This window comes from Passer domesticus, chromosome 6, assembly GCF_036417665.1.
Source record: "Passer domesticus isolate bPasDom1 chromosome 6, bPasDom1.hap1, whole genome shotgun sequence".
Classification (NCBI taxonomy): Eukaryota; Metazoa; Chordata; class Aves; order Passeriformes; family Passeridae; genus Passer; species Passer domesticus.
The window spans coordinates 58,475,476-58,488,093 of NC_087479.1; the positions used below are offsets into that span (position 1 = coordinate 58,475,476).

The following is a 12,618-nucleotide window of genomic DNA, read 5'->3' on the forward strand; positions in this document are numbered from 1 at the left end:
TTCATGTAAGGAATTTGCCTCTGAGGTGCACATTGCTCTGACAACATTTGTCCAGAACTGGCTTCAGGATCAGAAGTTCCTAGGAGAAAAAGGAGATTAAGAAATAACATGGCTGTGTACAGCTCATTTCTTTTAGATCTCCTGCTAAAACAGCCTTTGTTTGCTGAAAGCTGCAATCCAGTGAGTGCAGACGAAGTTAAAACAAAATGTACTTTTGTGTTCTGCACACCTTGCTTCTCTCTAAGCAACATTATTGCATTCTGGCCATAAGCAGAGCTTTTGCTTCCCACACAAATAATTTATTTTTAAAAAATTTTGTTGCTTCATAGCCCAACTTCCCTGGGTTTACAGAGGGCTCGGGCAGCAGTTGGGGCTGACAGGGATCTCTGCAGTAACAAACAGCTGCCAGCTCCCAGCACGAGTTGCATAAGTCCCCCAGCAAGTTGGTAAATCCTCAGCAGCTCTGGGGTTATGTAACATTTCTGCAATTACACCCACACCTGGTTAATCCCTCCCTCTGCTTTCTCAAGCACTGGGGCTTTAGCTGACACTTTACATCTGGCTTCTCCATGTTGGAGCAAGTTCTTGGTCCTCCCCACCTCCAGGAGCTCTTTGTCACCTCGCAGAGGTTAATTAGGAGTTTTCATATGGGCAGTTGCTCATTACTTGTAGTTTTTGTCAAAGTTAATTTTGGAAGCTTTTCCGTAATCTGTGTGTTAAAAGCTCTTTCCCTGAAGTCCCACCTTGCCTCTTGCAGCACCAGCCTACTGCTGCTGTGTTGAGGAAGGAAAATTGTAACAGAAGGTACTATACCAACTCACAAACCATTCGTTCTCTAGGGTGTTTTTGTTTTACACTGAAATATTTACAATATTTACACCACAATATTTGCCTCCACTTGTGGAGGAATAAAAGTATAATAATAAAAAAAGAAAAGTGAAAACGAAGTTGAACAGATCCTGCCTGGTTTTTGGTTTATTTTTTTCACAGTGATATAATATTGCTTCTGCTTGGGGTTTAAGGTCTGAGTTTGAGAAAATTGGTAAAATACAATAATAGAAAAGCTGTGATATATAAAAAGACAGGAGTTTCATTAAACTGCTCTGTGCTAGGCTTTCAGCACTTCCTGTGTGATTCATAAACTATCTGTTGTAATCCAGTACTGTGATTAGTCAGATGTAAAACATTGTAGTTACTGTCTTTTGATTTAGAGAATGAAGGTAGCCAGTAAAGGAGCATACAAATATATAACTGATATACTAATAATTTTGGAATTTAGGTCAATAAGAACATAAAGTCACTTTGTAGTTACAGGTGACCTTTATTGACAGATTCTAAACTCAGCTTTCCTTTTCTTTTTGTTGAGACATTGGAAGAACATGAGGCAGAAACAGGTATGAAGTCTAAAGAGGCCAGAAAGTATATTTTCAACAGTTTGGATGATATAGTGCACGTGAGTATTAAAGCCTCCTTCCTCTGCAAAAGGAATGTGTAGGAATGACTGGTGATTTTAAAACATTTTGCTAGTTTGGAAAGAAATGCTTTTTAGAATATTATTTATTGTGTCTCAGTCATATTCACCCTTCTCTGTTGCTCTGAGGAAAAAGTCTGGCTGTGCCAGCCCTTTGAGCTTTTAGTCAAGATCTTCTTTTTCCACTGCTTTTGTTAAACAGTGGAACTTGTCCTTGTGGTGGGGGAACCCTTGAATTTTGTGTAAAATGTATACTTTCCCTTCTACCTTATTTGCCAGTGTGGCAAAGGATAAACAAAGAATACATATGGAACCTGGTTTGTTTATTGTTTGATTTCGAGTATAATTCTGTTATCTTAACAATATAATTCTAAGTGTAGTTTTTTAAATTTTGTTTTAAAAAACATAACTGTTTCCTCACTTTTCTTTTGCTTTATACCTCTCTGGTCAATAAGAAAAGGCAATTTTTTGTTTTTGTCTTTCACATCCTGAAAAAAGGATCAAATCTTGTTGCAAGGTCGGCATTAATATATGCTTGAAGTTATTTTTTGAAGATCAACTTTGTAGTTCGAGTTTAGACCATAAAAAGATCTTTATTCCAAATCTTACTTCTTAAATTCCAGGTCCCAGACTGGAATAAAGCCTTCAGCAGTTTTTAAGTGGGGAGGTTGCAAGGGGGGAGTAGTGTGCAAGCCTAAAAAAAGTCACAAATTCCAAGCCAGCCATTTTGGGTTAAGACAAATCTACTGTACATGTGATACATTTTATCACCATGTGATAAAAATGCTGAATATTAGTATTTTATAGCAGAAAACAGTACCAGAAAGAGTTAAACTAATATGCATATCTTCTATGTGACTATTTTGCTCTGTGCCAGGTGAACATGGTGATGGATTTGGAAGGAAGTGACCTGTTGGCAGAGAAGGCAGATAGGAGGGAATTTGTCAGTCTGTTGAAGAAAATGTTGCTTATTGATGCTGATTTAAGAATCACTCCAGCTGAGACCCTGAACCATTCTTTTGTTACCATGAAGCACCTCCTTGATTTTCCTCATAGCAACCAGTATGTAACATAGAAATCTCTGTTGTTGCAATTCATTTGTATAAAAGTGTTGTTTCTTCTGCTATCAGAGAGAAAAAAAATCTTTCATCATTTTTGCAGTGTCTTAGAAAATTCTTTCAAATGCTTGCAGTATTAGATACATCTATTGGGTCAAGGAAACTGCTTGAATGACTATGTTTTTCTCTAAAAGTAACAGCTAGAACAATAGATTTCTAAGTTGGTTTTATGTATGATTGTTAAAATTCCAGCACTGCAGAAACTTGGGTGAGATTTTTGGAAGTGTGAAGAGCCCTAGTTCCTGTCAGTCATTGAAGGCTAGGGTAGGCATTTCCCCTTGAGGTTAACATCTTAGATACTTCCTTTCATGTATTGATTCATGTGGAATATATTGAAAGTTTTCTTGCAGTTCTGGAGTTGTGTATTTCACTGTGGATTTCCTAAAGTTGCAAGCATTTCACTGAAAGAGCAAGCTTTTTCCTTCTATTTAATTTCCAATCTTTCCTGTTTGTACACAGCTGTTAGAACATGGTGTTAGATGGAAAGAGAAGGAAAGAGCAGTATTTTCCTTGAATTTAAATATGCATCAGAGAGGCTTGCTGTGACCATAGTAACAACAGTGTTTCTGTTTTTCTACCCTTGTGGATGGTCCCATTCTGTGAAACTGGGGAATGTGAAGTTTGAACTAATTTTTTTTCCCTTATTTTGGGGAGTTGCTTTTTATCTTTAACGTCATGAAATGGTGATTAAAGCAATTTATTTCCTGGTTCTGCTAGAGTGAAGTCCTGCTTTCATATCATGGATATTTGCAAATGCCGATCAAACCTGTATGACTTAAGCAATTGCAATAAAACATCACTTATGAGATCAGTTGCCTCAGGCAGTGCAGCCAACCTGACTGCAAGCTTTACCAAAATTGGTCCAGTAAGAAGTCAGGTAAAAACAACAGTTTATGTTTTTCTTGGTTTGGTGTTGTTTTGTTTTTTTACTGTAAGTTCAGTTGATGTAGTTTTTCTAATTAATTTAATAATTGAAAAAATTACATCTGTTAAGTGGCAAAATCTTCTGTCTTTTACTCTTGTTTTTTCCTAACGTTTTCTTAAATCATTTAGAATGTGTTTCAAATTAAGTTACAAGCTGGGGTTGCACATGCTGTGTTCTGGTGCCCTCCAGTGGCCCAGTGTGACGGCTTCCTGTGAAATGGATTTGAAACCTTCATTTTTATAAGTTGTAGTTATTTACTGTATAAAGTGGTGGGACAAGTGTGTGAGAGAGATGTAGATTCACAGTTATAATGACCTTGCCTGTGTTGAATCTGTTCCCTTAGGCATTAACTGCATCTGCCCACTCAGTTCTGCACCAAGGGATTCCACTGCAGGCAGGAACTGCTCAGTTTGGTTGCAGTGATGTTTTCCAGCAAGCACTGATTATATGTCCTCCAGCTATTCAAGGTATATTTATCTGCAATTGTCACAGTTCCTAAAATATGAGTGTTACTGCTTGGCTGTTAGCAATATTTGAGTTTTCTGTTATATCCACTTAAGGTTTATATTTAAACCGACTTAATTATGTCATTAAAAATCAGCGTGTGAGTCAGATGCAGATTCATTGCACCTTTCTGAAAGAAACAGCAAATCAGCATCTGCAGAAAATTACTTAGGCAACCCAGAGCCCATCTTCATGTACTGTACAAACACACAGATAAATTTATGTCTTGGATATAAAATAGGAGAAAAGATGTGAAAGGAGAAGCATTAAGGAGGTTGTTCTGAAATAAAATTGGAGAGAAAACAGGAAAGATGGAGTGAGTATCAGTGTCTTATCCTAGATTACTAGGATTTTATGGAAATGGGAATGCAGTTTATATTGTTTGCTTATTAACTTAGCTTGATTATAGTCTTTGTTCCAAAGATGTAATTTATTTGTCTTGGTGATGCTCAGCTTCGTGTTGAGATCAGGCCTTGAAGTTATGGAATTTATAGGGAGTAGTTTTTTTAAGAATGACCTTAGTTTTCCCTCTGCATTTTAAAGGTTCAGGAATCACACTAGATACACTCTGAAATGAAACAAACCAGAAATATTCAACCTAAGCTTAAAACCCAGGAAATCTTAATCTCTATAGATAAAGACAGATACAGCAGACTTTATCAACAATATTTTTTGTGGCAGCTGCATCTACCTTGGGTTCCAGAAACTCAAGAAAGGTCTGACCATTCACAGCCTGCTTCACACAGATTTCCTTCTGAGCAGTTAATTGTTTAAATTTATATGTTCTTTACCCAATGACATACTCCACAGTAAAAAAACCACTATTGTTTTCATTATTCCCAGATGAATAAAATGATTTATAGAAAAGGAAACAGCACAGGCAGACACTTTATCTGTGATTTGTATACTGTATTTTTAATATGATGATAACTTTCTAAATTTAATTTCTGCTACAGCTGAAGTGGAGGGATATATTGTTTTCATCACATAGGTGAAGAGTTGCTGGCACAGATGAAAAGGGATATTAATGGTGTCTGGCACTGCTTCAAAGTTTCCCAACTTGGCTGCTCTGTGGAGTATCTGAAGTGCTAAAACTCTCTGCTTCTGTCAGAGTTAAGATGCTGCTCTTCTAGATGGCTGTGGGGAAAAAAAATCAGTCAAGTACATTTCAAAATGAAAAGCTTTGAAGTGCGTGGTTATAACTGAGTATTGTGTTATGACATGAGAGAATTACATCAGATGAAAACTTTATTTCATCCTCTACTGTAAAGATTAAAAAAAAAAAAAACAGCCAAAGCACTTACAAACTTCAGGGTAGTAATTCTTTAGTAGCTACCTGTGAACATCCATGCTTAATCTTTGAGGAAAGCAGGAGGCATGAAGTGCAGTTAGAAAATAAGATCAGGGATATCTTTTCCTATTTCCTAGCCAGTATTTTCTGCAAGCTTGGCTGTTCTGTTGCAATGTCTATTAAAAAAATTCCTCTTTCATTACAGTTTGGCATTATTGTGTTAAAAAAATGTTATTGTAATAAACATTACAGCATTGCTGTACGTGTGTTAGTTTCTTGTGACAATAATGAAATCTATACAAGGCATGAAATGCATCTTTTTTGTGTTATGCTCTGGTGAGCAGTGCAATAGTTTGCATTATTTAGATGAAGAGAGGAATAGGATTATGGGTTTTGCTGCAGATATTTGATGAAGTAGATAGGAGATTTTACATTGTTTCCCACCGAAGAGATGGTAGCAAAGAGGAACATTATACATGTGGCATTGCTAGCTGTAAAAGTTGAGAGGAATGTGTTTCAGCCTGCTGGAAGTACAGAGCATGAGGTGTGCAGGAGTCCATTCTGAGAACCTTTGAAATTCAGTTCTGCTTGCTTTTGTCTGCTTCCTTTCAAATTCTTTTAATGTAGTTTGTGATAAAGAGTAAATGCTTAGCTCTGCAGAACTTTCTGCCAAAGTCATTCCTCTTTCTAGTAGTCTGTTTCCAGCTAGTAGCTATTGGTAGTTCTTTCTGGAAACTACAGCTCAAATATTTGTGCAGATAAGTTATGGCACAAAAAAAAAATCTAGGTGTTAATTTGTTTGGCTTGAAAATCTAAATTATGGAATTAGATCATAAACACATTTTAAAAAACAGTGAAATGTTTTAAAATTGTCCTCTGTGTTTGCTCAGAAAATATAAGCAAGACTGCTGTTTGCCTAAAGCTTGGGTATGTGTTTTTTCTCCCTGCCAGGAATTCCTACAAACCACAGCAAACCCACCAGTTTCTCCCTGAGGGTGGATAATGCAGTTCCACTGGTGACCCAAGCCCACGCAATTCAGCCACTACAGATTCGAGCAGGAATCCTTTCTCAGGTTGGCCTACTTTAAAGCAAAGCTCTAATTTAATTAGTGAATATTTTGAAATGCAGAGTTCTGTTGCAGTCCCTCTCCTGGTCTGTGCTGAACTCCAAGCAGCAAGTGTAGCTTCAGGGAATTAATTGCCTGTGCCATAAAACCTCCTGTGCTTCCCAGCAGGCGTGGTCCAGCCAGACGCAGCAGATCCTGGTTCCTGCATGGCAGCAGGTAGCACCAGTGGCAGCTCCAGCCACATCTCTGGCCTCTGATCCTGTGGCTGGCCCACAGAGGCTTGGGGACTGGGGGTGAGTCCTGCTTTTGTGCCACAAAAAAAGTCCTGCTGCTTTTTTTTCCCTGTGTATTAAATCTCGGTGGCTTAAATCTCAGTGATTTAACAAGCCTGGGGGTGCTGGTGAGAACAACCTGCAGTATAAATCTGCCTTTCCTTTTCCCCAGGAAGATGATTACCCAGGGCACCCACTACGGCTCGATGATACCACAGCCTCTTTTAACACATCAGATAACCTTGTCTGCCCCTCAGCCAATTAGTGTGGGCATTGCACATGTTGTCTGGCCTCAGCCTGCAGCTACCAAGAGGAACAAACTGTGCCAGAACAGGTCAGTAGAATATTTCTAAGTCAGAACATTCAAAGACAGCGTACCTGTCGTTGTTGTTTTGTGGGCAAAGGAACAACTTGTAGAAGTGACGTCTTTGCTGGACACAATTTCTCCTAGACAGTCTTTTGGGAAAATGTGTCCTTTCTCTTTAAGTTACTTTGGTAGTAGACTGGATGGAGCAATACTTGCAATACTAATTAGTTTTAATTATTTTTGATTAGTATGTGCCCATCATGGTAAAATGTTGTCTTTACAGGCTTTGGGTAGGTATAAGAATGTACTGAGGTAGCTCTGATGAGATATTCCTAAGTTTACATGAGGCAGGATATATCAGGTTTAGACAACTGCAAATAAAGAGAGGCTGTATAGCCGGGTTGCTGTGTGCCTTGCAGTCATCTTTCACTGATAGCCAAAAATACTTCAGCTATGAATACTTGCCGAGGAAAATATGCCCCAGTGCCATGCAAAGTAGTGGCAAAGGTGTGGGATGCTGCGTAAGAGGGAAAGTGTGTGGGTTAGGTGGGCAATGTCAGTTTTAAGTGAGGGGTTCGTCTGGAGGCTGCCAGCTTTTGTTTTCGAGGAGAACCCTTGCAGGAAATCTTGCTGGAGTTTGTTTGCTTGTTTTTCACCCAAACAGGATTTTCATTTGTTTTTACCTTTATGAGAACGTGGGATTTTCAGTATACTGTATTCGATGTTGATGTCTTTGATATTACATACTTGATACCTTTCTTGTTAATATCTGAAACCATCCTTGCCAAGTATTTTTGCCTGTGTTTACTGTTCTGTGTTTTTCTAAATTGGTAGTTTAGCCTACCTTTCCTGCTCTTTCTCTAAATCAGTGGTTTAGCCTACATTGCCTGCTTTTTTCTTAAATTGGTGACTTAGCCTACATTGCCTGCTTTGGTTTTGTTGAAAACAGCACAGGAAGAGACGCACTAAACGCCAAATTGTCGCGTTTCCTCCACAGGAGCAACATGCTACAAAACACCAATATCCAAAACTCAGCCTTTATCTCTCCAAAGATCCTCAACCTGAAGGCTGTCAAGAGAATAAGTTGTATAGAAGCACAGGACAATCTGAACGCGGAGGGGCAGGAGGGCGGCTGCTGCCAGGCCGCGCTGGGGCTGGCCCCTGCGGCCTGCGTGCGCGGCAGCCCGCGGCAGGCCCTGCTGCTGGCCGGCTCGCCCAGCCCCGCCGTCAGCGTCATCACCATCGGCAGCGACACCGACGACGACGACGTGGCGCGGACGCACTCGCTGAGGGAGTGAGCATCTGCCTGGGTTTTGTTAGGATTTGCTTAAATACAGCCGTCTCGGCGATTTAGCTTTGCTGTTTTGCACGTTCTGTGCTGCTTTAGGGTGTGGGTCTGGGCTTCACATGAGGGCATGGTGAGCTCTGTGCACAGAGCAGGGAGACAAAACAATTCCTGCTCCAGCTGGGCACCAAGGACAAATGATCCCAATCTCAGCCCAGGAGCACAAACCCCGTGGGCTGCAGAGAGAAAAACAAGCAGGATGGGACTGCAGGGGCTGCAGCTGGAACTGGACACTGAACTGCAATGTGCACATGGAGCAGAGCTGATCCCAGGGAGAGACCCCGGCAGCGCTCGTGCATTTTGGGGCCATTTGGGTTCATCTTGGGTGCAGCCCTGGCTGGGCTCTGGTGCTGCCCAAGGTGGATCCATGGAGGAGATCCTTGGAATGAATCCCCGCTTTATTCTGTAGCTATGCCCAGCCTCTGCTCTAGGTCAGCCTGCACAAGGCATCATTAACACTGATACCTTCAGGTTTAGATTTCATATTTTCCCAGATTTTGTACTGCTGTTGCGGTACAGAAGTAGTTGTATAGAACTCTGAACTTCATATCAAGTGTTAGCAAGTTCTCTTCACAGTCTAGTTAGACAGAACAATCCTTTCCTAGCCCAAGGACACCATTGCAGCTTCAGGCCGAAAAATTGTAAAAGTGCAGTGAATTGAGGAGAGGAAACTGGGAGGTTCAGGCTTCATAACCTGAAGCTGTAATTGGAGGATTAACCCCCAGTATGGAGATAGACCAAAACTTACAAAAAGTGTGAAAACTCATCACCAGTCATCCATCTTGGGTCCATCTTGGGTCCATCTTGGGTCCATCTTGGGTCCATCTTGGGTCCATCTTGGGTCCATCTTGGGTCCATCTTGGGTCCATCTTGGGTCCATCTTGGGTCCATCTTGGGTCCATCTTGGGTCCATCTTGGGTCCATCTTGGGTCCATCTTGGGTCCATCTTGGGTCCATCTTGGGTCCATCTTGGGTCCATCTTGGGTCCATCTTGGGTCCATCTTGGCTATAGCCCTGGCCAGGCTCTTGTACTGCCCAAGGTGTATCCCTTGAAAGCCTTTTAATAAATCCCTACCTTATTCTTTATCTAGTCTCTGTTTTAGGTCAGCCTCTAGGCATCCACGCAGAAAATGAATCTGAGTTAAAAAAGGACAAACATTGTGCTTCTAATAATATTTCAGGAGGAAGTTAACTCTGTGGCACTCTGTTATTGAAAGGGAGCAGCAGTGTCAAAAATCTACCTCATTAATCTGTGTGTGTTACACCTTTTCAAACCATAGTTTCTTTAGGGTTTTTTTTTTCATAATGCCATGCCCTATTTATTTGTTGAAGAACAATATTCTTGCTGTATATACACAATGGTACCATTCTAGCAATGTCCCCGAGTTGATACTATTACATACCTGTGGGTAGAAAATACTTCTCTAAAAGATGAACCTTTGGGTGCAAAAGCAGGTGCTGGATATTGCCCCCCAGTGGAGTTTTCTTTCACAGAGCCATCACAGAAGCATGCAAGGCTTAAAAGTTTAATGTTTGTTTGACTTCATCCTTACTTGTAATGATTCTGAGCTGGAGGAACACATATTTTAAATCTAAGCTTTGTTGAAGGTTTCAAGGCACTGAACTGCTGTAGTGTAGAACATTTTAATCTACTTGTTTTAATATTGATTCAGTAAAAAAAATTATCCATTCAGTAGGTTTCAGAGAACACCGTAAATGTTTGAAACCTGGTTTGGATGTAAAAGAAGAAAGGAATTGGATGTTAGTTTACATTTAAGGGGCCTATTGTAATAATGGGCCCTTTTTTATTGCACAGTTGCACCTAGGTGAGTGGTGCACGGTGTGTTTGCTGACTGTGGTTTTGTGTGCAGGTGTAAAGGGAGCCTGGAGTGTGAAGCCTGCCAGAACACGCTGAACATTGACCGAGTGTGCTCCCTGAGCAGCCCCGACAGCACGCTCAGCACCAGCTCCTCAGAGCAGTCCAGCCCCTCTCCTTGCAAGAGATCCAACAGGTGAAAACTCAGGCTCCTTGCAGCAAAAAGAAAGATATTAGTGTACAGCAGGCCCAGTTGATACTAAAAAATGCACAAGTTTTGTTGTGTTGCCAGCTGGTGAGGGTAAATGTTCTGTTTAAAAATTGATTTGCTGGCCTACAGTTGCACAGCACAGACTGCTCTGTTCTCGTTCCTAACAGATCTGTCTTGCTGCAGTGGAAGCTTTCAGAATACTGAATGAATGGTGTTCACACAGAAAATATAATCATGTTGCATGCAGCTTCCTTTGGAATAAAAATATTCTGGAATTGCAAGACTAAACAAGCCTGAGTAGTATGTGACAGATTTGGTCACCATGTATTTTTTAATTTTTGCAGCCTCTGGTTTTCCCATGGTGTATCTTGTAAAATTTCATGACATTGATGCCTTTTTTCTTCTACTAAAAGTAAGGCTCACTTAGGTGAAGTCTGTTGCTGTGAACAGCTTTTAAATGTTTTTATCTTCACTGCCTCATGTCTAGCTTGAGCCTTCAGCAGTTTCATGGTACAAAATTAATTCTAATTGAGGTCCTAATGGAAAAAAAGTTTGTTTAGAATAATTTAAGATTCTTTCAGAGCATGTATTGACAAGGAAGTGGAACTCTGAGTCTGCATCAGGTAGTCTTACTGGTTGGTAGTTAACACTGTCAGTCCTTTGATATTCTTTAATATCAAAACATTCAAAAATTCAGGTAAATTTTTATAAGGACCTACTTGATTTTAGGGTATTTTCTTTGAATTGTAAGGAACTGACCTGCAATTTAGTTCCCCTTGGTAATTCAACTTTGTCAATAGCAGAGGAGTGTGTTGGATTCTGGTTTCAGTAGCATTCTACTTTGTATTAAGTCATATAATTAGGAACTCAAATCAAAAGTCAATGATATAGAAGTAGAATTAGTTGCTCAGTAGTTGTCACATTATCATTGTTACTTGAAAAAACTACTCAGAATTACCTGATTCCATTGATTAAATCTTCAGACTTTTGTGCTGGCCCTCATAGTGTCAAAGTATTTTTCACAGAAAGTTAATTTTCATAAGTGGTTTTATTTGTTTGTCCTGTTTTAAACAACATGCAGAAAGGACATGTTGCACGAGCTGTAAAATCACTAAAGGACTTGACCTTATGTTTAGGCATTAGTGAATTCACTGCTGTTTCTTGTATGCTTAAAGTTAAGCATACATTCCATCAATTTTTAATATAAAGAAATTTTTCTTTGAGCCTTTCTTTTCTTTGAGCCTTGCAATTTATGGGTAGGATGAGTTTGAATGTATGTGCTTGTGTAATTACAATGCATCATTTTTATCCACCTTTGAGTAATTTCACTTTAAATTATAATAATTTCACTATAAATTTAATGTGTGAATTCAAGAAAATGTACCTCTATCATGAAAATCTCTTTGTTTCATTGCAATACTTTTTTTTTTTTGTCAGCATGTCAGATGATGAACAGGAAAGTGGATGTGATACAGTAGATGGTTCCCCAAGCTCAGACTCCTCAGGACATGACAGCCCCTTTGTGGAAAATGGCTTTGTAGACAATAACAATAAAAATAAGGAAGCAAGAGCCTCAGTTAACCCTGAAACCAAATCAACTGTTTGCACAGTAGTGGTACCACCCATGAGACTTGAAAACAGGTTGCATCTTGAGGAACAGATGGTGAATACAGGTAGGTTAGTTCAGGTGTTTTTCTATGCCAGTAGGTAAGAATAGAAGTTTCAGTATTTATTCAATATATTTGTTATATATATGTATATATGAAGATTTTGACCTACTCATACAGCTGCAAATCTGTAGTAACCACTCCTAAACAGTGCTAGGGTTTGACTTTAATTGGTGTATTGTATTATTATTTCTCCCTACATGCTTAAGCAAATGAGGCCTTGTCTAACTTTTGCCAGAAGAGAATAGTGATAACAAAACCATAACGTTGTTTATTTTTTTCTTGGAAGATGCTCCGTGCCAGCCACTGAGAAAGGGTCGGTCTGTCCTGGGGAGACTGAACCAGTCTTCTGTGGTGGGGAACCGTCAGCAGAAACTGACATCAGCATTCCATCAGCACCATGGAAACTTCAGTCAGGTATGTGCACTCACACCCAACAAGCTCCAGACGTGGAGTTGGAGCAGTTGAGTTCCAGACTGAATGCTCACAGTTTCAGTTGCTGTCTGTGGCAGCTGCAGGTTTTCAGCAGCTTGATTAAAGAAGTGTCAGAATCTTGAAAAATGAATTTCAACTTACTGGGCAAGTCATAAGTATCTTGCATTTTGGGTAATTTTCTTAAAACAG

The 12,618-nt window shown here is 39.8% G+C and overlaps 1 protein-coding gene across 6 annotated transcripts in view; it reads left to right on the forward strand.

Moving 5' to 3' along the window:
- HIPK3 (homeodomain interacting protein kinase 3) overlaps nt 1-12,618 on the forward strand; it is a 70,355-nt gene that overhangs the window by 52,303 nt on the left and 5,434 nt on the right. For 5 of the 6 annotated variants that reach the window (XM_064426088.1, XM_064426086.1, XM_064426087.1 and 2 more), the window contains exons 5-15: nt 1,367-1,453; nt 2,349-2,533; nt 3,307-3,466; nt 3,858-3,981; nt 6,261-6,382; nt 6,542-6,669; nt 6,821-6,982; nt 7,953-8,249; nt 10,172-10,312; nt 11,765-12,000; nt 12,284-12,411. In XM_064426088.1, coding sequence (XP_064282158.1) covers nt 1,367-1,453; nt 2,349-2,533; nt 3,307-3,466; nt 3,858-3,981; nt 6,261-6,382; nt 6,542-6,669; nt 6,821-6,982; nt 7,953-8,249; nt 10,172-10,312; nt 11,765-12,000; nt 12,284-12,411 — 1,770 coding nt within the window. The remainder of the gene's footprint in view (nt 1-1,366; nt 1,454-2,348; nt 2,534-3,306; nt 3,467-3,857; nt 3,982-6,260; nt 6,383-6,541; nt 6,670-6,820; nt 6,983-7,952; nt 8,250-10,171; nt 10,313-11,764; nt 12,001-12,283; nt 12,412-12,618) is intronic. The other variant, XM_064426090.1, reaches the window with a different exon arrangement.